This window comes from Bradysia coprophila (genome assembly GCF_014529535.1).
Source record: "Bradysia coprophila strain Holo2 chromosome X unlocalized genomic scaffold, BU_Bcop_v1 contig_26, whole genome shotgun sequence".
Taxonomy (NCBI): Eukaryota; Metazoa; Arthropoda; class Insecta; order Diptera; family Sciaridae; genus Bradysia; species Bradysia coprophila.
In genome coordinates this window covers 3689575-3716919 of record NW_023503313.1, presented here as the reverse complement: position 1 = coordinate 3716919, position 27345 = coordinate 3689575, and the positions used below count along the sequence as shown (strand labels likewise).

Genomic DNA, 27345 nt, shown 5'->3' with positions numbered 1-27345 from the left:
AGTTTCCTTCGTCCTTGGCTACTTCGATGATTCTCCTTTTCCACGTAATCTTTGGACCCCTCTTCCCTGTGTATTCCAATCTGGCGCAGCTTTCGCTATGTCTTTACTGGGGCTACGTAGAGTGTGTCCTATCCAATTCCACTTCCTTCTCCTGATCATTAATGCCAAAGCACCTAGCAGGGTAATAGAAAAAAATAAAGTAGTACTTTAATCGAAGTATGCGAATATTTCCATACCTTTTTTTCATAATGTCATTACAAAATTACCATTAGGGTTGCTAATGGTATTATTGGTATCAAAATACTACTCTATTTGACGTGTAAAAACCTCTATTACCCTGCTATACCCTGCTAGGTGCTTTGTTAATGCCATGCTCTATGCGCCACAAATCTTCGTTTGACATGACGTTCGGCCAAAAGATCTTCAGAATTCGTCTTAGACATTTGTTGACAAAAACTTGAATCTGTGATATCTGTGATGCTATCGAGTTTGTCACTTTCAACGTCTCACAGCCTCATAACAGCACTGAGAGACGAATCACCATTAGTTAGCGGTATATTTGGCTATCGAAATATGATAAATTCCAATTTTGGACACTTCACAATAATAAAAAAATCAATGAAATCAACAGTGCTATGATGAAATATATGAAATGATCGATTTTCTTGTAATTTTAGATTTGTTTGACAATATTTACATCCTGTGACATACGATAACTCATTTTAAGAGATAGCTCTCATCAAATGATGTATAATCTTTTCTCGAATCTTTTACCTTTTTAAATTTAAGAAATTTTTTGTGTTGTCCCAAATTCTTTCTTTTTTACCACTATTTTATGTCCAGTCTTCGCTAAATCACAGTTCAATCACAAATCTTTGATATATAGGTCAATCCCGCTTTGTCTTCTAAATTATGCCAAAAAAAATGTGTTCGTTACAAAAGAAAATAGCAGGGCCTATTATTTGGGAATTAATTCCCAAAATTCCCAAAATTCCCAAATATTCACAGATATTCCCAAATATTCACAAATATTCCCAAATATTCACAAATATTCACAAATATTCCCAAATATTCCCAAAATTCCCAAATATTCCCAAATATTTACAAATATTCACAAATATTCCCAAATATTCACAAATATTCACAAATATTCCCAAATATTCCCAAATATTCCCAAAATTCCCAAATATTCCCAAATATTTACAAATATTCACAAATATTCCCAAATATTCCCAAATATTCCCAAAATTCCCAAATATTCCCAAATATTTACAAATATTCACAAATATTCCCAAATATTCCCAAATATTCACAAATATTCCCAAATATTCACAAAAATTTAAGACCAGGTAGACGTAGACTTAAATAAAATTTGAACGATTCAGTGGATATCATGCTTATAAAATTTGTGATACATAATAAAGTGTTTTAAGCCAGCGGCGTTGGAGGTACCCCAAAAAATGTATGTGTTACGGCACAGCCCTGCTACTAGCATGAACACTGAATTGACAAGTGTCAAATTTGGAGGCTTTAGTGATACGAGCTACCGCTTAGGATTATGTTTTAACTCATACAACAAAAACAAGTCATCTATCTGTATAACAGTAACGCAGTGCCTACTGTGATTTCATCGGCCTCATGGTTTGGGAATCAATATTGTTAATATTTTTGAATATTTGGGGATATTTGTGAATATTGGTGAATTTTTGGAATATTTGGGAATATTTGTGAATTTTGGGAATATTTGGGAATATTTGGGAATATTTGTGAATATTTGTGAATATTTGGGAATATTTGGGAATATTTGGGAATATTTGGGAATATTTGTGAATATTTGTGAATATTTGGGAACATTTGTGAATATTTGGGAATATTTGTGAATTTTGGGAATATTTGGGAAGTAGACGAGGTGTAAAAGTTTTAACGATAGAAAATACCTGCTGTATTGCCACTGGTTTATTTCTAAGTCATTTGTGAACATCGAAAATAAACTTCTGATGGATGAAATTAAATGTCAATGGTATTTAAACACGATTTATAAAGCTTTATTGATAACAATACAAAATAGAAACCAAACATTTTGGGATAATATATTCAAAAGGAGTAATTATTTGGGAATTAATCCCCAAATATTCACAAAAATTCTCAAATATTCCCAAAATTCCCAAATATTCACAAATATTCCCAAATATTCCCAAAATTCACAAATATTCCCAAATATTCCCAAATATTCCCAAATATTCCCAAATATTCTCAAATATTCCCAAATATTCCCAAAATTCACAAATATTCCCAAATATTCCCAAATATTCCCAAAATCGATTCCCAAATAATAGGCCCTGGAAAATAGACAAAAATAGGAATGCCATTACTAGACAACTCAGCTGTGATTCCGATGAAACGCTAGACGCCACTTGAAAAAAGGAAGTAGCAGATTCAATGATTATTTGACTAAACTTACAGAGCAATCTGTTGATTCGGATGAAAAAAAAATGTTTTTATTTATACATTGTACAGCTATGGGTCAAGAACCAGTTAACCAATGTGTACTAAATCTATTCTCTCCTACTTTCTTGGCCTCCATAACCCATGTGAGGCCCAACAGTTACAAATTTCTTTTCAACTGACAATTTAACAATACCCTTGCCCTTGTAATCACTTTGAAGTCGAATTGTAAGATGACCGTGAAGTTTTCTCGAAACATTTTTCTTTCACCCTCCTCGGTAAGATAATGGCAATTATATGATTTTAAATTTGCTGGCTAAACCATCCATTAGTGTATGAGCAATAGTTTTGTTATATATCCTTATAGGAATGTACGTGTGTAATTAGGTAGTTAGCCAGTTACACCACTCAACTCGCAAGTTGGTTCGCTAAAGATAACTCACTTCAAATTTTGTTTATTGTGACTTTGTCGCTCATTTCCGACACACTATAAACAAAACGTTGTTCCTAACTTATCAGAGGCTTTTTTAGCGAGCTCGATTCCAGAACTCGCCTCCGGTATGTGCTGGAAATACTATTTTAGGCTCACTAGGAGTTAAGTTTTACTCGGCTAGAAAATAGTAGAGAATAAAATTGATTAAAGTTAGATATCCTAATTTCATCTACAAGAACACTCTATAACAAACATAGTGTCATAGTTCATGCAGCTTAAATCGGTCATCTTATTGAAGAAATTTCTACCACTATAGTAGCAATAACAATAATTTTCGGTTGTAATTACAAACACATCAATTTTCCAAGCAATTTTCTCTCAGTTTGCCACCGTCGAAAGTTATTATAGTATGCGTCTTCCGCTAATTAATTGCAAGAAATTCGTTTTTCCTAAAGTCATCCCAAATTAGCTTTGTGTTGGCGGTTATATTATTTTCGGCTTTATACCGCAAAATCTTCAACCCCATCAACCCCGACCAAAAGTCTCATCCACCTTAATAATTATTTGATGAAACACACGAAAATTCGTAGACAGGAAAATGTTTCAACGGTATACATGCATATCATACCTGAAAACAAATTAAATACACGAAGGTAAGTGAATAAATATCCCCGGCAACATTCAGATGTAAAAATTCAATGCCCTTTTGGAAGTTAATTCAAAATAAAAATTCCTTCATACACGTAAGCCATACCGAAATAGGGATTTATCATGCATACAGTAGAAATTAAAAAATATTTGTCGTAGGAAATTACTTTCTTTGCCATGAAGACAAATTCTTTATTCAAACAAGAATATAAAAGAAAAAGTTCGTTGCAAATGGAAAAAAAATGAAACGAAGAGGAAAAGAACAGAAGGATTTTAAGAGAATTGAGATGGCAAAGCTTTTTACCATTGCCGGCGCGCCGTCGCTGTCGTGCTGTCGATGTTGCTAGTAATCGATTGTTGGCGAAGCAAAACCCATATTATCATGAATAGTAGAATTTCGTACACCAAAAAAATTGTTCTGTTTTCGGTTTTACAAAAATTTTAAAGTTTTTTGTGAACAGAAGTTTTACTGAATAGTTGTAAACGAAGCCCATAAATGTCGATCAATTGTGGAATGTGAATTAAGGTGAAATTTCGCACGATTTCGGTGAAATTAAACAATTCAGTTTGTAACTCATTCATATAAATCAAGGATACTTTCACGATATTATGAGTGAAAAATTCTCAAAATAAAATTCCAATGGGAACTAAATCTTACGTTTAGACGAAATAGGAAGAAATCCCTAATGTGTACAGCACATTCGGTTAATTTAAAACTTTCATTATAAAGTGGAAAAGCTAGAAAAAAATTGACGTAAAAAATTTCAATTCTAAATTGGTGTTAAAGAATTTTCATGGAAAAATAAAAAAAAAAAGATTATTAATATCGATCCGTTTCGAATCGTTGAGAAGATACGAAAGCATACGAAACAGCGACCATAAGCAATAAGTTGAAAAATTTCTTTTATGTGTTTTACGTCCTCTATTCACTTCATTCTAGATTCTCTTTTAATGCCTTCCAGTGGAGTATATAGTAGTATTGTAAATAATAGTACTAGTACGACACGTTGGCACTTTACTAAATGGCTTCGGTTTGGAAAAGCTCAGTTGTGTAAACATTATTCTGTGATTACGGTGTAAAAGTTCGGTATGTCGGCCGTTTCGTAAGGCGAATAGTGTGCGTGAGCGAAAATCATTTTCATTCGAGCTTTTTTCGTATTCGGGGTAAATGATCGCGTCACTGACGTCATACCGTCTATTCATAATCGGGTTTATTAGCGTATTAAATAGAGCATATAAGTGGAATGCCACATGTCTACGTCTGTTTTGTTTCGGAAAAGTAAATATTCGACTGTGGGGTAGTCGGTGACGCTTAGGAGTGTAACGAATCTCGAACAAAATTCTACTTTATAGTAAAGCTACGTGTTTTGATGGAAAAGAAATTGTGACCGTCACACAGTACAGATAAACGAGAATCGTCGTGATGATACTCTCTATTGAAATGTAAATTCAATGCAAAATTAATTTCGTTATCTTCTCCAAGGAATTCGGAACATTCGGACAAAACAATCGGAAACAGAAAAACATTCGGACAACTGCAAATTAAAGCAAAGTTGAATCTCGCATGACGGAAAATAATGCTGTAGTGAAGTGAATTAAAAAAGAATTTCCATTGATTTATATTGAATGATTTACACTGTATGAATGAATACTAACAATCGGAATAAAGCCATTAAGGCAATCGGCTGTGCAGCCCAAAATCATATAAAGCTTTAGATTCGCACACTCATGCAGTGGAGAAAGTTTACAAGACTGAAAACAGCTACAGTAAGTTCACATATAACACAAAATTCTTAATGCTTCCAGCGCATCCCTTATGTCATGGTTGTCGTTCAATATTTTCTTTTTCTCCTTTTTTTTAGCAACATTCGCGTGCGCGAAGAATGCTTTGCTGTGGCAGAAGAAAGGTAAGTCAAATTTCGACTATTATATAAAAGGCAACCAACAATCTGAATTCCTGACGTTTTAACGTCTTACTTACAGCAAACACATGACCAGTATTCTTATCTGGTCTATTACTTCCATCGATCAAAGTATTCTTAATCTGTTGATTTCAAATCTTGTACTTCATTTTTCTTAACACGCATTCTACTGTACATATAAAGGATACCATATTACCCAGATCTTGTCATTATTTTGTCGTCGTTATCGATAACAGATGTGCCTGTTATATTCTTAAGTTTGAAAGAGCAGTTTATGGGTCGTTTGTTGGAATTCGGAGTATGAACGGATAATGTAAAGAGTACACCTTGCGTAAATTTTATACTATTTTTAAAGTTTTACCTTACTCTGAAAAGTCATTGAAGCTGTGGCTTCCAATTGAGTAGCTCCAAAGATATGGTCAAAAACGTTTCGAGCTAGCTAATACTACTACACGTGTAAGCAAAATACTGTACGCACTTGGGTTTCGTATGTGTATTAGGTATATGGAACCTCACGGCGCCAACAATGGCTTTTCACCAAGTTATGTTACTTAAGTATCACCAAATGTTCTGGGAGCTTTCTTCCTTCCAGCTCATATGGTTTTTCCCAATCATGGTTGATTGGTCTCCACTATTTGTAACATCTAATTAGCTCAAATGACTCGAACGAAATTCTCATTGCGCCTACACATACATTGGGAATTTTTGTCGGTGTTTTATTTTGTCTCAATGCCGTGGTGCCTCGTTATGTGCCACGGAAAAATTTCTTTCCTTACACATCCTATCCTATCGTATCGCCGAGTGCTTAACATACATTTTTTATGTAGGAGACAACCACTAAGATTCTCTCTTAGGACTTTGTCGCTTATCTTGAGGTTTATTTTTGAAACATTAATAACATTCAAAAAGGATGAAAATCTCTTGTCGAGAATCTGACAAGATCTGACCAGTCTACATAGCAAAAAAAAACATGCTCAAAAGATGAAGTAAAAGATTTTAAATCATTTTTTTGAAAATAATTAGTTTAATTGAAGTAATAGATCCGATGGTAAAACTGTTGATATGTTTGCCGCCTGTGAAAGGTTAATTTCGATTCCACCTTCCCCTCCCGCAGTGTAACTTAAAACATAATCATTCTGATACACTTTATTCCCTGATACGTAATTTATGAACCCCTGACAGGATATATTTCTGGTAATTTTCAGAAAGTCAAGGTTACTGGAACGTTGTTTCTTTTATTGCGCTCTTATTACCGATAATCCTCAATTTTATCTTACAAGTTCGGCAAGAGGCTGGAATTCAAATTAAAATTTCATTTCAAGCTTATGTTGTATTCAGTGTTCGTTGTTTCAATGAATTAATTCGATGAGGTTATCGACATATTCCACTGCGGTATTCGTTTAAATAGTCAAACTGGTTGAAGGAGTTAATTTTAATAATTGTTAAGATGTTTCACTGACATTTTATTAAGACAACCTCTGTTAAATCCACAATGTGCATAGTTGCACTGTTGAATTTTTGTGAAGCTTTACTAAAACATGTTAACAATGGGCTTTTTACACTCGTTATATGGCAGGGGTTGGGTAAACCAACTCATGAAATTGTAACCTGCAAGTTGTAAGTTTTACCATAAATCGACACTCATGAATTTCAAGTTGAATGTAAAATTACAATTTAAACGAAATATACGCTAAACCCAAGGTAACGTCCCTTTACTCTATAAACTCGATTTAGGTTGAAAGATAATTTCTCTGGACAACCATGCAAGTTTTCTCATTTATCACAAATGGAGAAAAATTTAAAAAAAAAGTCCCTCTGCCTATATTTTGCTATATCCTCCATGATTTCTATATATCGAATTAATCATGCAACTTAAAAGTCAGGTATTGAGGTCAATTTGAAGCTATCGAAACTATTTAATTATTTATAACTTTACCCAGTTTACGAACTTTGTGATGGTGGCTATTCAACTGATGCACTTTTTGTTGTCGTCATTAATTTGAACTTGAAGCAATTCTAGTATGAAAAATGTTCTAAAGTCGTAAATGAAGCAAGCGATTTTAGGCCTTGCCAATAGAAATATCTTTAACATAAATTGTTGTTCTCCCAAATTTGAACATCTTGAAAAATAAGAAAAATAAATGAGTTGTTCAACTAGAACGACATTTGAATAGAGGCTGGTAAAACAAAGATTTACTAATCGACAACTACGAAACATGTTAAGACCTGACTTAACGTCAGGGCCTATTATTTGTGGGAAAAATGTTTTTCCCATCCTTTCCTTAATTTGGGAAATCTTGTAAAAATGTAGGAAAATTAGGGAATATATGGGAATATTGGGGAAAATATTTTTACAAAAATAATACCTGCTTGACATGGACTATACAACCGTTACCGAATGTATAACTACAAAAATTTTATCGGTTCAAATAATGTCAAATTGTGTTCACGTAAAATATTCCTTGCGTAAAATTGATCGATTTTTAATTTAAATTTGTGTGTATAGTCTCGAAGAATGAGAGATAGCCGTGTGTTTCATAAAAAGTTGTCATCCAGAGTTGTATACTATGACATAATAGTAAAATTCTACTTTAAAAAAAAGTTCTCTCAGAACAGAGTTTTAAGGCAAAAGCTCTGTCTGGCAATTTACTACAAACATATTTTCACTCCATAAATCCCATGTATCACCAATACATTTATCAGCGTCCATTAATCTTTTCCGAATGTGTATGAGAACGCAAAGTTTATATAAACCTTCTCCAATCTCATATTACAGCCGTAAGAAGAAAATATTTCACTCGAAAGAGAAAAACTTTTGCTTATTAATACAATATATTCCGTTCTCATCTACAACAAACACCAACAAAAATTATACACACACAAAATGCGCATGCCACATTTCCAAACACGATAATTATAACATTCTCTATGTTTTCCACCCTTGAAAAAAATGATTTTACTCCAAATTGGATACACATATCGAGTGCGAGACAAAATCGGCGCCATGTTTGTCCTTGTATTGTGAATAAAGTTCATATTATCAGAAATGTTTTTTTTTTGTGATTTATAACCAGGAATAAAACAAAAACCGATTGCGTTTCGCAATGAATTATTTTAAGTTTCCATTTCGTCGACGGATTGATTCATTCAATGGATTCGGTAGATAGACGACAATCAGTGATGATTTCTAGAATTAAATTCGAATGAAAAGAAGAAGAAGAAAAAAATCGGGATAATTTCTTGTGAATGGAATGGTGCATTAATACGTAAATGGATAGAAAAGACCGTAAATGAAGTAATTTTAATATTTTATTGGTTATTCACAATTTTAATGAGTACCGTTATTGATTAGCAACGTTTTGGTCTTTAATTTTGTTAATTTTTTTTTCTTCTGTGTATAATTATACCATGATTTGAACAAAATACAAGTGGTTGCTGTAGCTTGCTAGTAAATTTTTAATTTGTTCCAAAAAGCTGAATCACAAACTTAGTTTTAATGTGTGACAGTGCGACTACGGGTTGTTTCTTCTCGAGTAAAAAGGTGAGCAGTTGCAAAAGTTCAAATAATAATCCACTCAACCCCATCCCTTATTTGTGCTGATATTATTTAATTATAATTTTTAATATATTAATAATGCTAATTAAAATGTTTGTAATATTATGCGCAATAATGTCTGCGTTGATTTGTTACATTTTACAAACTATTTATTTGTCTGACTGGCATCAGCGGAAATATGACGTATACATTCTAATGTGAATTCAGTATAACACAAACAATTTTATGGTCTATCGGGGATGTTTTATCAGATAAAAAGAACAAGTCATGTCATTAAAAGTAAACATAAAAATAATTTAAGTGTACCGAATAACCATCGACCGAAAAATAACATCAACCACAAATTAAAGGTGATATTGTTTCCCTCCCGCCCCTCTCTCTCTCGATCCATCTATTACTCTCTTCCTCTTTCGCTCTCTTAATTTTCTTTTTAATTAAATGAAAATTGTCATGCATTTAAACCTATAATACAATAAGGAGCAGTAGAATAGATGAATAGTTGCTCAATAAATAAAATCTTAAATGTTTTAGGATTCACTTAATAATACGGTTTTCGACGTTTCGTCGTAAACACACGTAGCTCTAACAAATGCTGCACATACCGTATGATATACCGTAAAGTCTAAACTATACACCATTCACTTTTCCACTGCAAAATGTGTGCAAAAATGCAAAGATTTTCTTGGAAAATCGAGTCAGCAATTATTTTATCAATTTTATGTGGACATAAACGACCAGTAACAACTTATACCTAGTTTACCATGTAAAACAAAAACAAACAAACAAATTTTTGTCGAACACTTTTTATGTGTAGAGAGAATTATCGATGGAGAATATACGCCGGGTGTACCACTTTACCATAAAAATTGTCGTAAAATACCATCGATTTTAGGCAATTGCCGAAGACAATTAAAAGTGACTATAACAGAAAATCGTTGTTGCCGAAAACTAGAAAATTAACGAACTACATGAAAAAGGCAGCAGATTTTGGTTTTGATTTTGTCAAGTTGAATTTCAGTGTAGAACCTGGCTGTAAATTACCAACCCATTTGATCGATTACCAGCTGGTCCACGGGATAATTACTCGTTTAAGGAATCTATTTCTTTAATTAAATTAATTAAAATTTGATATTATTTAAAAAAAAAACCTTGGAACGAGCCGAACAATTCGTATGATCTGGAATTTCCAATTGTATCACAGAAATCGGTTAAATTTGCATTTAAAATGTTTGTCGATTTATTTGACTGGGTCTGCGTTGGGTGATCAAAATTCCAGATCATAAGAATTGTTCGGCTCGTTTCAAGTTTTTTTTTTACAATAAGAATCAGATTTTAATTAAATTAATTGGAGAACTAGACGCAAATGCGACTTTAATTCGCCACCCACCGGTTCAAAAAATATTTCGGTACATGTTGTGGTATTGTCGGTAATGAGCTGAAAGGTATGTGGAATTTTCAACCTAACCTAATAAAAAAAACTATAAACATTCAGAAAATTAAAAAACGATTCGATGTTTTTGAACGACAGGGCTGTACAAAAATCAAAAATGTACGAAGGCAGCGACAATAAAAATTGTTCTAAGTTACACCCCTGCGATATATATACACGCTTACAGCTTTCAACATGGTCTTCGCTGGGATATTGTATGAGCAAAATGAGAATCTACCACGGAATCGATAAATTTCATCATTCATAAATCACACCAAAACGTTCAAGAAATCTTGTTTAAGACAAACAAATGTAAAGAAATATTCGACGAATTTCTATTTCAGTCAGGTACCACTTTCTTGGTCTGGTTAACGAAAGTATTCTGTAAAATGTGTATTCTGTTGTCGGAAGGGATTCGATATGTAATTTTTGTGAACTTAAATTTGGATGATAATGTATAGTGTGTAGCAGACAAATGGTTTTTCCGTTCATACATTTTGAATTACACAAAGAATTGTTTTTCCGTTTTCTTTTTGCGGAATTCATAATGTACGCATTAGTTGAAATGCAAAAAAAACCGTCTTTGGACCAAACAAATGTAATATCTTAACAGCTCAGCGGTGATAAGTATCAGAATTTGTTGTCTTTACTTTAAAACAAGGCAACAGAACAGTCGGAGCGTTTGCTGCGACTGAGCCCCGTACGACCCGAAAACCTATTTTGCCCGTCACCATTATATGTCCGTTATCAAAATGCTTCCGTAATCTTATTGCGTTATTGACATTATTGCCAAATTTTGCAAATTAACTAGAAGTGTTCATCTTAAAAATTACGCTTAGCTCAATTACAAAAGCCCGTACTTCTCAAGTATAAAACAAAAGTTTACGATGTAATTTTAGGAATCCGAAGTTACAACTTTTTTTACCAATTTTCTTTCGGTATTGGATTATCTGACAAACGAAACAAAAAGTAGCAAAGTTTGATGAAATATTCTCGATTTATGAGCAAAAACCACATAGGGCCACAAAGCGGCCTTAGTCGAAGAATCTATGAACATAACCAAATGCTTTGCCTTTACTGTCTGCTTCCAATTCGACGTGTTACAAACGGCATATTAATCTTATCTCCTACTTCGTACGGGGCTAAAAAGGGTTGTATGGTACTCGTTGATAAATGTTTTTGTTGGCGCACAATGTGTAGTTTTTTAGGCGAAGCCAAAGAAGTACATGAAATATGAAAAATTCAGTTTTCGACGCATATAGCGTAAAAAGCATTCTTTCCCTAGGGTTGAAGGTGGCTTATTACAACCCTCGGGATGAAAAGTAAATTGACTGTAACCTAAAAAGCAGGTAAATACATTACATAACTCGGTATAAAAAGATGAAATGTCTCGTTTTCGTGTGGTTATTGACCTCGGCTTCGCCTCGGATCAACAAAATTCACACTAAAACTCTACTTTTCATATTTTTATTCCATTGTTAGATTGTTAGATATACCATGGAAGTAATTTGATTTCTCGTATCCACTTGAGTAAAAGTATCAGAGGGCTTCATCCCAAATTATTTCCCGTCTGCAGTATGCTATTTTACTTTACGAGCGAGGTAAAGGGTTTTTCCTAGGGAGTGAATGGCCGTATTACATAAGACTATTGCTTATGTAGGGATGGAAACTTAAAAACTACAGTTTTCGTGAGGAGTATGTCAATTCGAGGCGAAGCAGGTGTCAAAGTTCACAGTTCTTTTTTTGTGTCCCCAGTTATGCACACAGGTTTATATACAAAACAAAACGTACTTCATTGCCAGTCTTTTCGGGATACAGATATCGCTTTATTGTAACTAAATTGTATGGAACACAAAGATCATTTTCTGTCAAAATGTATGGAGGATTTTGGTTTAATAGAGTGTATTCAAAACTCTTCTGATGTTTACACAATCAAAATAAACGTTTAATCACTTGCACTATAATCACACACAAAATACAACTGTATGCAGTAACTTATAAGGCAGCAATTTAATTATAGAGTTGACAAAAACCAAATGTGTTCATACATTTTGACAGTAAATGATCTTTGCGTTTAATATTTTATTCAAAAAACGTGAGGTAAAGTTAAGTTTCCTTCATGGAGCCAAAACATTGCCTCAAGTTTTTGAATAAAATACCTCACTGGACAATGAGGCAAATGGTACTTCTTGTGTGTTTACCGACCTCGGCTACGCAAAAAGTAGCACTTCTTTTGTTGTTCCCTCATTCATATTTGATGTAACGTCTCAAAAGTATCGATAATTTGATAATTATCGAATTATCAACCTCTTTCGATAATATTTAACGTCTCCTATGCCTAGTAGCTACCGTTATACTTAATAAGGGTGCAGAACTCTCTATAGAAAAGTAAAGGTCAGAATCGATTCTAGGCTGTGGTATATAAAAGCGTACGCTTGATATGTTTCGTAGCATGTCGACAAATAGGCACTTTTAATTTAGTTAGAAGCCACTTCGAAGACCCAAAGATTCCACCATTTTAACCAATCGAATTGTATAGTTCATGAGCATGAATAAGCTTTTATTTTTCGCTGCAGAAATCTCGGACACATTCCAACCATAAACATACTTATTTATTTATGTGGAATGTCTGTTCATCGGTTTGAAAAATCTGATTGTCTATTTATTTAACAGGCATCGTGACGGGAATGGTTTGTAAAATTTCTACGAAAACACAATACAGCACAAAAGAGAATTATTCGTTATAAATTATTCGTTTTCTAAATTTTACGCTATATGCATTGTGTGCTGTTGGAATGCATTCCATTGTTAAGCCAACACTGTGGAGTAATCGCATTTTTATAATGTTTGCTAAACTTGAAAAGAGGGTCGCTTTAAAGTGTGTATGGCTTGTTGTAGTGTGGATAGCATAGATATTCAAACCGTAACATCCCTTTCTATTTGAAAAAGTACAGCACCGATAAACTGCTCGTTAAGTTTGTATCTGTTTCCAGAGTTAATTTAATTTAAAAAAAAGTCCAGTCGAGTCACATTATGGTTGTGTCTTGGTTTCTCCCTCACCTCATTGAAACAATATTCATGAATAAATAATAACGGTTTAGTACCAAATTATAAATGATATTATATGTATGCAGCAACGCACGAATATTGCGGTGCAATTGATCGAGTATCGTTAAAAATGTCTGTCTTTAAAAACCCGTGAAGTCCGCTAAATTTTTCAATTCGTCACTATTAGTTCAAAGAAAAAGTCTGGTCTGAAGAATGTTACCTGTTAAGTGTCCCCATAATGTTTCCTGTCGTTCTTCGATTTTTCCGGTTCTTCGATTTCTACGAGCGAGTAAGAGTTGATTATCGGCATTTTATGGAGAAATAATGAAGGATCTGAGACGATAAAAAACCAATCAAAAAATTATGTTTGGAAAAAGGCCAAAACTTATTCGGAAGTGTCTCTCTCTGTCATTTACATGTTATACTCCGCTAGTTACATAATCGTTCCACATTCAATTGAATGTTGGGCTAATATATATATATATATAAATGAGATAGTTGCGGTACGTATAGATTTTCGAATTTATTTTGTTTGCTGAAGTTCAAATGGTCCATTAAATTTTGTTGAAAATAAAAATTTCGTTTATAAATGTTTGTGTTTGACATGGAGTACCGGAAATATCAAAATGTTATACCGGGAAAATGGATTCGCAATAAACAGGAATTCGATTGATATAGTTTACATTGATCCGATATGGTGTGTTGTTACACAGTACATAGGTTACAATAGCTTATCTGCCGAAGAGTGAGTGGTTGGTACAATTTTCATTACTCCAAAAATGCGTAAACATTTACATTTCCCACATCAATCAATTATAATTCGTCGATAGTTGTTGAAAGCATTATGTGGATGGTTTTGTTTAATTTGCAAAATTCTATTTGGTCTTTTCGGTTTACAGTATTTGATCGGAGATTAAATCCGGTACCATTCCATCTGAACCTCGTATGAATTTAGAAATTGGAATGCAAAAATTTGTAAAACAAAAAACCAATTTAAATTCTAGGAAAATGGAAGATCAGTGCCTGACCTTACTACCGCCAGTCCAGGTCGTGCTGGTCCGCCTGGTCCGATGCCAAATAATCAAAATGCTGGTGGTATGCAACAGAGGCAAGGCGTTAAAGAACCGGTTTTGCTCCAGGGTGACTTTCGAAAAGTTTCTGGAATTAGTTCGGAAATATTTCGTCAAATTGAAGCTGTTGAAAATGACCACGACCCCAGCACTGCAGCTGCACTTGAGGTAATATTTTGAACATATCATTCCTTTATTAATGGGATATGGAACACTTTAAACAAGTTCCATCACTTGTGTTCAGTTGTTGTACATTTTGCTATTTGTCAAATGGTACAAACAGACTCTAGGCCGAAACAACACTAGAAATTTTATGTTGATGTGATCGACAATTATGCTGTGTTTTCCATTGCAAGCCGATACTTACAACAAGATAAACAATGGAAAACGCAGCATAATTGTGGATCCCATCAACACTCGTGTGTTTCCGACTGCAAATCGAATTGACATTGTTTTCTTTGGTCTATACGGTCTACATAACTTTGTCAGTAGATTATGTTAGTCCATAAATATTGAAATAGATACAATTAACACAAGCAGCGAAATCTACCGCTGATCTCACGATCAAAACAAAATTTTGCAATGCGAAAATGAGCATTCTTAAAAAACATACATTTTGTAGGCGGTTGAGAGGCGAGGTGAAATGATAGTACGAATTCTGGAGCCCAGATGCATTGGTGGTAGACATGCGGTAGAAGCAGCTCAAAAACTATTATCGAAAGGAGATGCTCGACATATTGTACAAGTACGCCGTCGATACATACTTTTTCAGCACACAAAAACTAATTTTTCCATTTGCCTTTTGCAGTTGGTAGAGATTGTAAAACGACCTGGTCAAACACTGGGCTTATACATAAGGGAAGGAAATGGTGCCGATAGATCTGATGGAGTTTTTATTTCTCGTATAGCTTTAGAATCTGCTGTATACAATAGCGGATGTCTCAGGGTCGGTGATGAAATACTAGCGGTTAATTTAGTAGATGTGACTCACATGTCTTTAGACGATGTGGTCATTATTATGTCAATACCCCGACGCCTCGTATTAGCAATAAGACAACGACGTGGCGGTCGTGGAAACAGTTCACCTGGACCATCTTTATCACGTCCGGAACAAAAACCACCTCCAGTCGTAGTTATAAAACGCGACTTACGGGACGAAGATATAGACGATATGGATCGTGTTTCAAGATCTAGATCTTCCAGAGAACGACGTACAGGTACTTCTTTTGGAAGCTAAGAAATCCAAAAAAATTTTGACATGACAATCATTTTCAGGTGATGGAAGGGAGATGACAGAATCACGCTCAAGACTTGGTCTCGGCCTAAATAATTATAGTCCACAGAGCGAGCAATTAGATTTATATTACAATAATCGGCCGAATACAATAAATGAACCACCGAGTTGGGGTTACAAACCTCCACCACCACCATCCGTTATCACTGAACAACCGAAAAGTCATAGTTTCGCGCCATCACAAGCATATTATCAAAATGCGGGCACTCTCGAAAGTTTAGCTGAAAAAGTTCATTCATTTTATCCAGGTGGTCCTGGCAGACGAATGTCCGCCGGAACTGGAGTTACCAGCAGTCAATCACATATTAGATTTCCTCGTAGTGGATCTGATCAACATTTACCTCGTGTAGAATACTCTGATTTCCAGTCATTGGGTCGAAATTCACTTCTTAGATCGAGTTTGAAAACTGGTACTGTGACAGGAGGCGGAACGTTGGGAAGATATGGACGGTATGATCCACCGCAGTCAAGTCGTACACCCAAATACGGTGCACCGATGGGAAATGCATCCATTTTGTCAAGACGATCTCGACCAGTTGATTACTCCAGCGATACTGAAGCTACAATCGGACCCCGTCCAAGCTATTACTATTACAATCGACCCACAATCAATAGTATACCAAGAGGAGGAAGTTCGGCGTTGGGTGGTGGACCAGACATGGCCAAATTCAACTCATTGCCTAGAGATAGACCAGGAGCAAGATTAGGAATTCGTACAAGACTTGGTGATCGGCTCACGGATGATAATGATGGCAACTTGTCTGCCCCAGAATTACCTGCACGACGAGAACGGGATTTGAGAGGTAGAATTTCGGCAAGTCCATCCATCTTCACATCAGATGAATATAGAGCTTGGCTACGCAGAGCACCAAGTAGTTCAGCTATTTGCGAACAGATGCGAGCGTCGAGGGATATCTTAAATCAACAACGAGCCCATCGATTCTCGTGTAGTGCTGAAAATATTCACGATGCTTTGAAAAATGTACGTGCGCGTTGAAGTGATTCTTAAAGTGCTTTTATTGACAAAGATCTACTTTCAGACGGAAAGCATTTACAGCAGCCGAACTGGAGGACTCACCAGTACATTGGATCGTCATTTCACTGGAACTCGTGGTATTTCCGTACCAGTGAGATCACTGTCAACTCAGCACATTGGTGGTGCGTCCTCTTTGCGATCGCCTAGCGTACGACGAATGAGACAATTACTTGAATTGACTGCGGGACCAGCTAGTCCGAGCAGTGGAATGAGTGGACATCAGAGTCCAGCGCCGACACCGAGTACCACTCTACCACGGCCTAATCGACAAATTGATATTAATCCAGCAGAGTTCGTTAAATATAAATTAGACAAACCTGGTACGAGCTACGACCTCTCTGTTCTATAGCTATGCAAAAGTGACAAACATTTTCCATCTTATTTCCGTAGTTATTGACCTTGAAGGTATCTCTGGTATGATCTGGATTCATCTTGTTGCTGGCCGCGGTTTACGGTCAGCTCCAGAAGGTACTCAAACGGTACAAGGTTCAGTACGTGATTTGTATTGTGTACTGGAATGCGATAGAGTTCATAAGGCGCGTACAGTGGTGCGATCCGGTGATTTGCAATTTGATTGGGACGAATCATTCGAACTAGATTTAGTAAGCAATAAACAATTGGACGTGTTGGTATATTCGTGGGATCCACAGCATCGTCATAAGTTATGTTACAGAGGTGCTGTATCTTTGTCAACTGTATTAAGACAATCACCAATACATCAATTGGCGCTTAAAGTAACCAGAAAGGACCATTTGTGCTTGGATTTGTTTGAACTCATCGGCAATCCATTTGTCTTTCAGGTTGAACCTAGAGGAACAATTTATCTGAGACTAAGACACACCGATCCTATTACATTGTATCGTCGTCGGGGACTACCCAGTCTAAAAGCCGGTTATCCACAATTGTTTGGAGCTGACTTAGATGGTGTGGTAACGAGAGAATCAAAAATTTATCCAGGTCAAGCACCGGTACCGATTGTTTTACGTCGTTGCGTTGAAGAAATTGAACGTCGTGGTCTTGACATTATCGGCTTGTATCGATTGTGCGGATCAGCCACGAAGAAACGACTGCTCCGAGAAGCGTTCGAACGAAATTGTCGAGCTGTGGAATTAAGTCCGGACCATGTTCCTGATATCAATGTTATTACTGGAGTGCTAAAGGATTATCTGAGGGAATTACCCGAGCCGCTATTTACCAGATGTCTTTTCCAAATGACTGTTGATGCTCTTGGTAATACATTTTTGCATTCGTTTTGTTCCTACTGCTAATGAAACACATTTCTGGTTTTCGTAGGAGTCTGTTTACCCGACGATCCGGAAGGAAATGCTAAATTGATGCTTAGTATATTGGATTGTCTACCAAGGGCGAATAGAGTAAGATCATCGGCATGTAAGACGACTTTTTAATGATTTTCACGGACATGTTTTTCAGGCTACGCTAGTTTTCCTACTCGACCATTTGTCATTGGTAGTATCAGCATCAGAACGAAACAAAATGTCTGCCCAAGCTCTAGCTACAGTAATGGGTCCACCTTTAATGTTACACTCTGCTGTAGCTCCCGGTAAAGAGGTCGATCATGCCCAACCGATCGCAGTGTTAAAGTATTTGTTACAAATTTGGCCTCAGCCACAGCAGGCTTCTTCAGGTAACGTAATTTTAATTCGATTCACTCGTCACGTTAGCACATTGAAACCATTTACCCACCGAAAGAAAATGTTGACGCAAACAATTCCACTCCAAAATATTCAGAACATTTTATACTCATTTCACGAAAATCCAATTCATAACATCATCACATTATGTATATGGTTAATACAGAGTCGTATGTAGACAGGTCGACGCGCCGAGCCAGCAGGGCAGCGTGGAAACAAAGTCAATGCATCGCCAGTGGCCAAATATCAGCCCAATCTTCATACCACGGGTTCAGCAGCAATTCTCTCAACCGTGCGTCATCCCTCGGCCATTCCCAACACTCATCAGTATCAATCAGCAGTGGTTCAGTCAGTTCCATTGCCTCGAGCCATGCCACAAGCGGTCCAACAGGTAAAGGTTGTATGTCCACTAGTCTTATACTAGAACCTTGGCAATCCATTTCGAATTGAACGAAAATTACTCGGTTTGTAACTGACACATTTATCAGTAAAATGATCTGTCAATTAATACTAAAATAACTTGAACGGATGGCTTACCGCACTACTCATAGCAGTCAGAAATGGGACAGTAATTTACATGCCTTAAGCGGAAATCAGAGTTTCGTCAATAAACACACGGAAACGAGACTTTTAATTGTTTAGCCCGAGTTATGTAATGGACGTTACATACTTTTGTGCTTTAAGTTTGCTTTTCATCCCTAGGGTTGTAATAAGTCATTTTGGAACCTAGGGAAAACAAAAACATGTAAAATAATTTTGTGAATGACTTCTAGTACCTTAGATCTTTAAATGTTCCATTAAAGTCTAAAAAAAATCTCCTTTTCACTCAACCGCTTTCGGTAATGTACGAGCACAGTTTTTTGTTGTCGGCACTATTATGTGGAACAGAGTTTTACAATAGAGAAAGGTCGGTGAGTTTTAATTTCATATACATGCAACAAAACAAAAACCATTTTCCAACGATGCACTACATATCCACAGAAAAGACTACATCATAAAGCTACGTCTATAGAGTTCTCTTTAAGTATACTTGAGTTCTCAAAGCACTTCAGTATGAATATGAATAGATAAAGTTTTATTCGTGTCAAGTTTCTCAATAGAGTGAGGAATTTCCCGTAGAAACTTCATTTTACGAAATTATTCAATCGAGAAAATGATAGTAAAATGAAGAATAACTTTACGGACGTCGGTCATTCGATTTGATTTGTAGACCTATCTTTTACTCTGCATGCATAACATGCATTTAAAGTTTGTTCGACTTAGAAATACACGTAAACACGGTGGTAGTAAGAACGGTACAAAATAATTAAATTAATGCTTGAAATGTATCGCAGTACTCACGTTCATCGAAGACTTTTTGTGAGAGCAGTTTTTCATTGTGATGCTTGAGAAGAAACGTCCTATTTTGCTCAAATAAAATTGACGCCGAGTAACTGGAAATATAGCTTCTTGAGAGCGTTGGTCAAATTATGATTACAGGAAGAGAATTATAAGGGCTGGCTATTTGAATTTGATTCATTCCAAATAACATATCGACGTTACTACACGTACACACCTGCAATGTTATTATTGTGCGGTGACATCACAATTCTCTAACATTAGTGCAGTCGTATGTATGAATGATGTATATAAAGAGAGGAGTTGTAGCCAGTGCTGTGCTCTACATAGCAAAATTCGTATTAAATGCGGAAGGTGAACTGAGGTATTACTGACACTCGTATAAGTCTCGTAAACACTACGGAGCGTAGTAATGTACTATTCTATAAATCACTGAGCGAAGTTTTATACAAGCTGTTTGTAAAATGTTTACAAATCTTCCTCCGGTTCGTTCATCATTCTCGGCACAATTTTCGTTTAATTTGATGGATTCTGCATTTATAAAATCAACTTTTGTCAGAAGGCATCCAATAATAATTCTCCTGTTTTTCTTACCGAAGCCCCATCAATTGGTGGCCTCAGCGGACTCGGCGGTTCGCGCCCTATCTCCACTGCCAGGCACACCCTCCCCAGGCAGTAGTTCGACGTCAACGAATTCTGGTTCAGGCTCTGGTAATACAATTTTTTGATTTGGGAGAAGAAAATTCGCACCAATCACACGCTACATTCACTCAATTCTCCAGGTACCGATACAATAAAACGTGGTGCATCGCCAGCAATGAGCATAACATCTACATCTACTGCACGATTCAAAGAATCAAATAGTAGCTACTCAATCAAACAACAGGAACATCAATACAAAGATGGCAAAGAGACAAGCACAATTGAACGTCAGAAAAGTAGTAACAGCACCTATGGACCAATCTCTTCAACCATACTGCCATCGAGGAGTGTACTATTTTCGACCGATTTAGTATCGTCATCATCAGCATATTCTATCAAAGATCAAACAAAACCAAATCCACCGAATAGCACATCGAATATGCCAACATCAGCTGCAATAAAACAAACATTATCACCGCTAACCCAACATCGTAACACATCATCGTCGGGTATGCATGCGACAACATCGTCAGCAGAACCGAACTATTCATTGAAGAATCAAATCACTAGTAGCCCATCGTTAGGTACTTATCAATTTCCCTCAAGTAGTATTAACTTAAAGAATAATGCCACATCGTCATTAACCGAACACAACACATCATCATTGTCACCATCATCTCTGCGTAAGACATCATCTCCATCTAGAACGTTAAGTAATAATAATACTTTACCTTCGAGTGTAGTTAGAAATTATCAATCAGAGTCAAGTTATACCTTGAAAAATCATCAACCGCAACAGCAACAACAACCAATGAATTTCACAAGCCCAGGTAACAATACCAATTCCTCCGCATTAAACCATTATCAGAGCAATAACACGAACATATACGGTACATTACCAAAAACACAATTCGCTGGTGGTACAAACAACCACCATTCGATGCATAACAATTCCCTATTGGGATCGGCAACTGGTAACGAAATTGAGCTTATAAATCGTCATTCAAGTGGATCAACCGTTACGACTAGTAACGGTGGTTATAATACACTTGGATCGTATAAAGTGCAATATTCTTCGACGAATCCATTTTTACAGGGTTTTAATCCACAATTTACAGATTCGACATCAACTGGTGATAAGGCAAATGAAGAATAGAAGAGAAAAAAATTATTTAAAGAACATGAAAAATTGAAATATTTGTTAATTTTATCGAGTGTTTTGTTTGAACAATGAAAATGAAGAGCAAATTTATAAAAAAAAAGTAAAAATTATTGTGCCGTGTGGAAATGCTATCCATATGAATTCTTTCTAATAAATTTTACCAGTCAATTAAAACAATGCAAAGAGAAAAAGGGAATGTTTTTGCAATAAAATTAAAATTCTCTTAGATTTAAAACGTTAAAAATTGAAATTACGTCAGTTACATCGATTTATCGATTGATGAAACCTTAAATGCTTATAATATAGTTTTTGCATAACATGAAGATAATTTCCCTCCCGAAACATATTCGGCAAGGAACAAGTTCAAAATAGTAATATTGCGACAGGATAATCCTAAAACATTACCGCGAAAATGCGTCGGGAGTTTTTTTTTAAATTTTCAATTTTAGTCCACACATCATTCAATTGTCTCAAGACTACCCCATAGCGGTCAACATTATCAAAGCACCAATGAAACGCGTGTGGCATTTGTTGGTTACATATAATTAGAGTACAAGTGGACATTTTTATGTAATAATCATGTTGCATCAAACTGAAACCATAGACCATAGACTTGCGGTAAGCAGTACTGATAGCACACGATTTCGTATTTACAAAGTGAAGCTTAAATAAGCAGTAAATTAAGGGATTGCGATAAACCACAGAGAACTGTTGTCATTGTTTTTCTATTTTTTGATCTGCAAGGCAAACTTGCACACGCATCTTTGAAATTTCGACTTTCGGTAGATAAGAGAATTTGTTCTCTCGATGTACACTCCGATGTCTATGGCCGAAACGACTTGACTGAGCTTTTTGTGAGCTTTCTTAAATTCTAATAAAGTTTCAGTTTTTTGTAATGGTACAGCAAAAAAAAAAGTTGTAACAGCTCTGCTGCTGTAACGAAAAGACAAATTTTCGCATAACAATCGTGAAAGATTCCGGTTCAGGAAAATATAGATTCTCAACATTTACCGCGGAAGGTTTTTACAGTAAAGGAATGTATGTTTTGCAGTGCAACAGACGCTGTTAATACTTAACTGTGATGATGGTTCGAATTTAAAATTGAAAAAATTGGATAAAAACTGAGATCTTTTGTTGGGAAAATTTTAAAAATATTTTTTTTTTATCTCGCGAAATTTATTTCAACTCAAACACCTATATGTCAACCATAAAAAAATGAAAACGAAATGTAAAGAAAAACAGAGAAAAAGTATCAACAAAAAAGACTTTGCTAAATAACATATTGATAATAAACCGTAAAATAAAATAATTTTTTTTCTTTTGCTAAATGAACGAAAATTCAAACTAATTCAGTATTCTTCAAACTAGACAAAAAGGAAACAAAGACATGAAACTTTATATAAAAAAACAAGCAACACAAACATACTTCTATAGCAGGTTGTTCAAACTATTGAATTATTTTACCTGTTCTTTTTATTGGTCCTGATTGTACTGTTGAATGATTATTATTTCGATAAAACAAAAACGCTACAATTCAATTTAGAGCCTATAAATATTTATACATTAAAAAAGTAAATTAAAAACTACAATTACAAATCGCTTTTTGATGGTATTTATAAATATAAAAATAAAAGAAAAAGAAATGAAGAAGACGAAGCTGAAGAAAATAAATTTAGGAAATACAAATCGACTATGTACCACGTTTTCTATGAAATAATTTTATTCAACGTAAATGAAAAAAGAAAATAACAAAAAAAAAAACTTACGAACGAAAGAACTAACCACAACATTCCCCTCATTTTCAGAACATCTTTGTCGAACCGATCCCCGTCTGTATTACTTGCAAACTGTTCGCAATATTAATTTATGTGTCCATCTACTGATTGTTTGAAGTATAATCTGCGGGTCTTGCAATCCTTCCGACAGTCAATCGTTCTGTCTTGTTAGCTCACTTTGTTGGTGTCAGAGCCCTTAGTATTTGGACATCCGAAAATCATTCGCTGAACCACTTACACGCGGCTTTATTCAACTGGGTTTTAAAATCAAAATATATTCGCCATCCAAAATTCGTTTGAATCGTTTTAAACACAAAATGATTTCGTGGATCGTATGGGATGTAGCAGCAGTGTCCCATCCAAAAAAACGTTCAATGAATAACATAGAACGCAAAATTTGTGCCCATTTTGTGGTCATGTGTTTTAATGCCGAAACGATGTTTGTAATGAAACGACAGAAAAAAAATGCTGAAAAAATGCTGATTGATTGTTGGCTAACCCCATGAACTTACAGTTTTCAAGTTTTCACTGTGTGATGTTCAGCATGTTATGATTAATGATTATGATCCTAAAATGCCTTACAATATATATATATCCATTTATAAAAGTACTAAAAAGACATAAATGTGTTAATTTAGCCGCATAATGTTAAAAATGTAATCATATCCAATTGATAGGGCGCGATGGTTTATTATAGAAAATTCTAATTGATTAAAATAGGAAAATTTACGTTTGTCTTAAAATGGAGCAGTAAAAATGGTTAATGAATTGGGTGCAAAACACGATAAAAGTCTGGAGGGTGTCGGGGAATCTCGCACACGCGATCATAGTATGCGTCCTTTTACGACATGTAACGAAAAGTCATGACTGTGCGAGATTCACCACTTAGATGTGAATCTCGCACACCATGAATTTGTGTGGTGTGCGAGATTACCCTACCCCGTCTGGAGTTAGCGTACACAAATTGGAAACTTTAAATGTGGTCATGGATGTACAAAGGTCATTCGATTTTTTTTAGAAGCAATACAATATCAGTGCAACTGCAACTGTACTCAGCAAACGGGCACATATTTAATTTTTGGATATTTTTATTGTAAAGTCTGATATTAATTTCACGTAGAAAGTAATGAGATTTCCAATTCCTACGTCAAAGTTGAAATAATTTTGGAATTTAATTAAATGTCCGCAAAGAATATAGGTCCACTGAAGGTCTGGTTGTACACTGAAGGTCTGGTTACACACTATATACCTACAAACATGTAGTTCACTTAAGCTAATTTACTGCGCTATTTGATCGAACATTAATATGAATACCTTTATTCCTGATGAATTGTACATCTGAATTTTTTTACTCGAAAATATTTTGATTCATGTGCAACGATTAATTCTCGTTTAAATCTGTCTAAAGTTCAGAAGTTTTTATTAATACTTTGAAAGGTTGTGTTGGATGAATTTACGGTTTCAATTTAATAAGTTTAATTTTAAAACTTTAAAACGTATAAAATCAACAGCAACATTTTACTACCATTGATAAAAATCTGACTGTTTAAGAAATATACATTCGACTTAAATTTACCAGAAATTCAAATCAAGTTTAATAACAACAACAAAATCGAATCGAATTAATAAAAAAAAAAGAAATTTAACAAATGAAATCGCAATTTATAATAATATACTTGTAGTAATTTAGGAAGAAGAAAAATCAGAAAACTTTATATACGCATTTAAGATAAATAATAAAATTTTACAGTACTTCAGGCACCGACAAAAGCATACCATAATATACTCAATATTAAAGAAAGTATTCGTTGTTACAGTTTCTACTCCATTTACAAAGTGTTTTTTGAAAAAAAAAATAAGAAAAAAAAATAAAACAAAAAAATGATTTAAGTAACAATAGAGAGATTTCGCCAAAGCATCACAACTTATAAATCGAAGCGAATGAATTTTGTATAATATTACCTCTATCGTTTGAATCTACATAGGCTTGAACTGAGACCGAATTAATGTAAATATAATTCGCGTCATCTGTTAGCATTGTTCTGAAATGATTGTAATATGTCCTATTTGAGTTATAAGAGTTAGCATGCTAATGATGTTCAAGCAAGAATGATTTATCTTCGGTTACAATCATTTCAGCACAATGCTAACAGATGACGCGCATTACATTTACATTAATTTGGTCTCAGTCCAAATCTCGATTCAAACAACGGGGGTAATATTATACAAACTTTACGGATTGTATAAACACCACCATTTTGATTGAATAGTATAAAAAGGAACGTTTTGTCCAGCGATTGAGGACCTATTTTCGAGAAATTTATTTGGAAAAACTTGTCAAATTTTCCAAAATCTTCCGAAATTTGTCAAATTGAGTTTGTGGTAAATTTTGGTATCTTTCGGTAAAGTTTGGCAAATTTTACCAAACAAATTTACCAAAAATAATCTCTGTGCACCAGATCTAACTAGGGCACCGATCTTCGATCTACGAGCTGTAATTCTTTTGTGCAAGCTAGCTAAACCAATAAAACAAAGACTTTCCTACTCTAACATACTAAATAAAATTAATTACAAAAAAAAACATTCCAAAAAACTTTTTTCTAGTCAAATTTTATATTTCAAAAATCATTGCTAGGATTTTCCTTTATTAAAAAAATAAATAAATAAAATTTGAATATAAAACAAAAATAAAATATAAAACAAAAATTGACTGTGTATAATCAACTTAACTGAAATAATAAATATTAACATTAAAACGGACGCTCTTTGTAAGTCTATATCATCACTAACTCATAATATTATAATCTAAAGACAAAAGAAAACCAAAACAAAAGCCATTTTCCGTAGATCCGTTTGTGATCCTTTCTTTTTATTTTTCAAACTAGAAAATGTTTCATGTAGAATATGAGAAATTAAATGTAATAATAATAGAGTAAATTAAAAAAGAAACCAAACAAAAAAGTGAAAATTGAATTGAAAAAACCCCAGTATTAAACATAATATTTAAGTAAACACCATTAAATACCACAAGCATTTAAGATTTCAATACCGAAAATTATGAATGAAAATGAGAATTTAGAACCAAAAATATTTAAAAAAAAAAAATCAAAAAAATACAAAAAAAAACTTTAAAAAAATAGTCAATTTAGATAAAAATATACTTTGCTTGTGATTATTGTTAGGCATTCAATTAACTGTACTAGTGAGATTATTGTGCTAATCGAATTAAAAATCAATAACAGAAATTTAAACAAAAAATAAACCGAGCCCGCAAAACAAAGCTCGTAACAACATGAAAAAAAAAATTAAAATCTCTCACACACAGAAAAAGATTAATTTATGTTTAAAACAGTAATCATAAACGTTTAGTCGAAAGAATTAGAGAAAAATTATGATGATGAGAGTTGCTTCTTGTTGTAAATAAACACGATTATTTTCAGTGAATTATTAGAAAAATGAAAATTCAAAAAAAAAGATTTATGAAACTTAGAATTTGTATTTGTTTTCCTGCACAATATTATATATAAATAGGTATGTTTCTATGGTACTTGTTTATTGTTTTCAAATAAATATTCTGACAAATAATTAATTAAATGTATATAAACCTAAATTATTGTAATAAAGAAAATAGAACAAAATGGACAAGATTTATTATTAAAAATTTAAAGAAAAGACAGTGAAAACAAAAGATTATTACTAAAATATATATAGAGGTGCTTCTTTTCTAAAGTAAAAACAAAAGGAATGAAAAATATTTAAAAGAAAAATGATTTTATTAAAAAATATTATTTAACTGATGGATGATGATCGATCATATATTATTGTCATAGAATTTTTCGTTCTTGTTTTCTTCGTTTCCTAGAGAAAATATATTACAGAATGTGTTATCATTTAT

The 27345-nt window shown here is 34.3% G+C and overlaps 1 protein-coding gene across 7 annotated transcripts; it reads left to right on the top strand.

Annotated features, from left to right (window-relative positions):
• The first annotated feature begins 3916 nt into the window (after nt 1-3916).
• On the top strand, nt 3917-21690 carry LOC119069171 (rho GTPase-activating protein 100F). Of its 7 annotated transcripts, XM_037173084.1 has the most exons (15): nt 3917-4052; nt 5196-5293; nt 5389-5433; nt 14486-14719; nt 15174-15296; nt 15360-15768; nt 15827-16827; nt 16886-17201; nt 17272-17615; nt 17682-18111; nt 18175-18254; nt 18313-18526; nt 18716-18930; nt 20471-20582; nt 20654-21690. In XM_037173084.1, exons 2-15 carry the CDS (start codon nt 5255-5257, stop codon nt 21667-21669), a joined length of 4578 nt encoding a protein of 1525 aa, XP_037028979.1. In that variant the 5' UTR covers nt 3917-4052; nt 5196-5254; the 3' UTR covers nt 21670-21690. The 7 variants fall into 7 exon arrangements, with proteins under 7 accessions (XP_037028979.1, XP_037028980.1, XP_037028977.1 ...); XM_037173085.1 differs by having other exon boundaries at nt 3917-5293; nt 18716-18924; XM_037173082.1 differs by having other exon boundaries at nt 3917-5293.
• Nucleotides 21691-27345: the final 5655 nt, after the last annotated feature.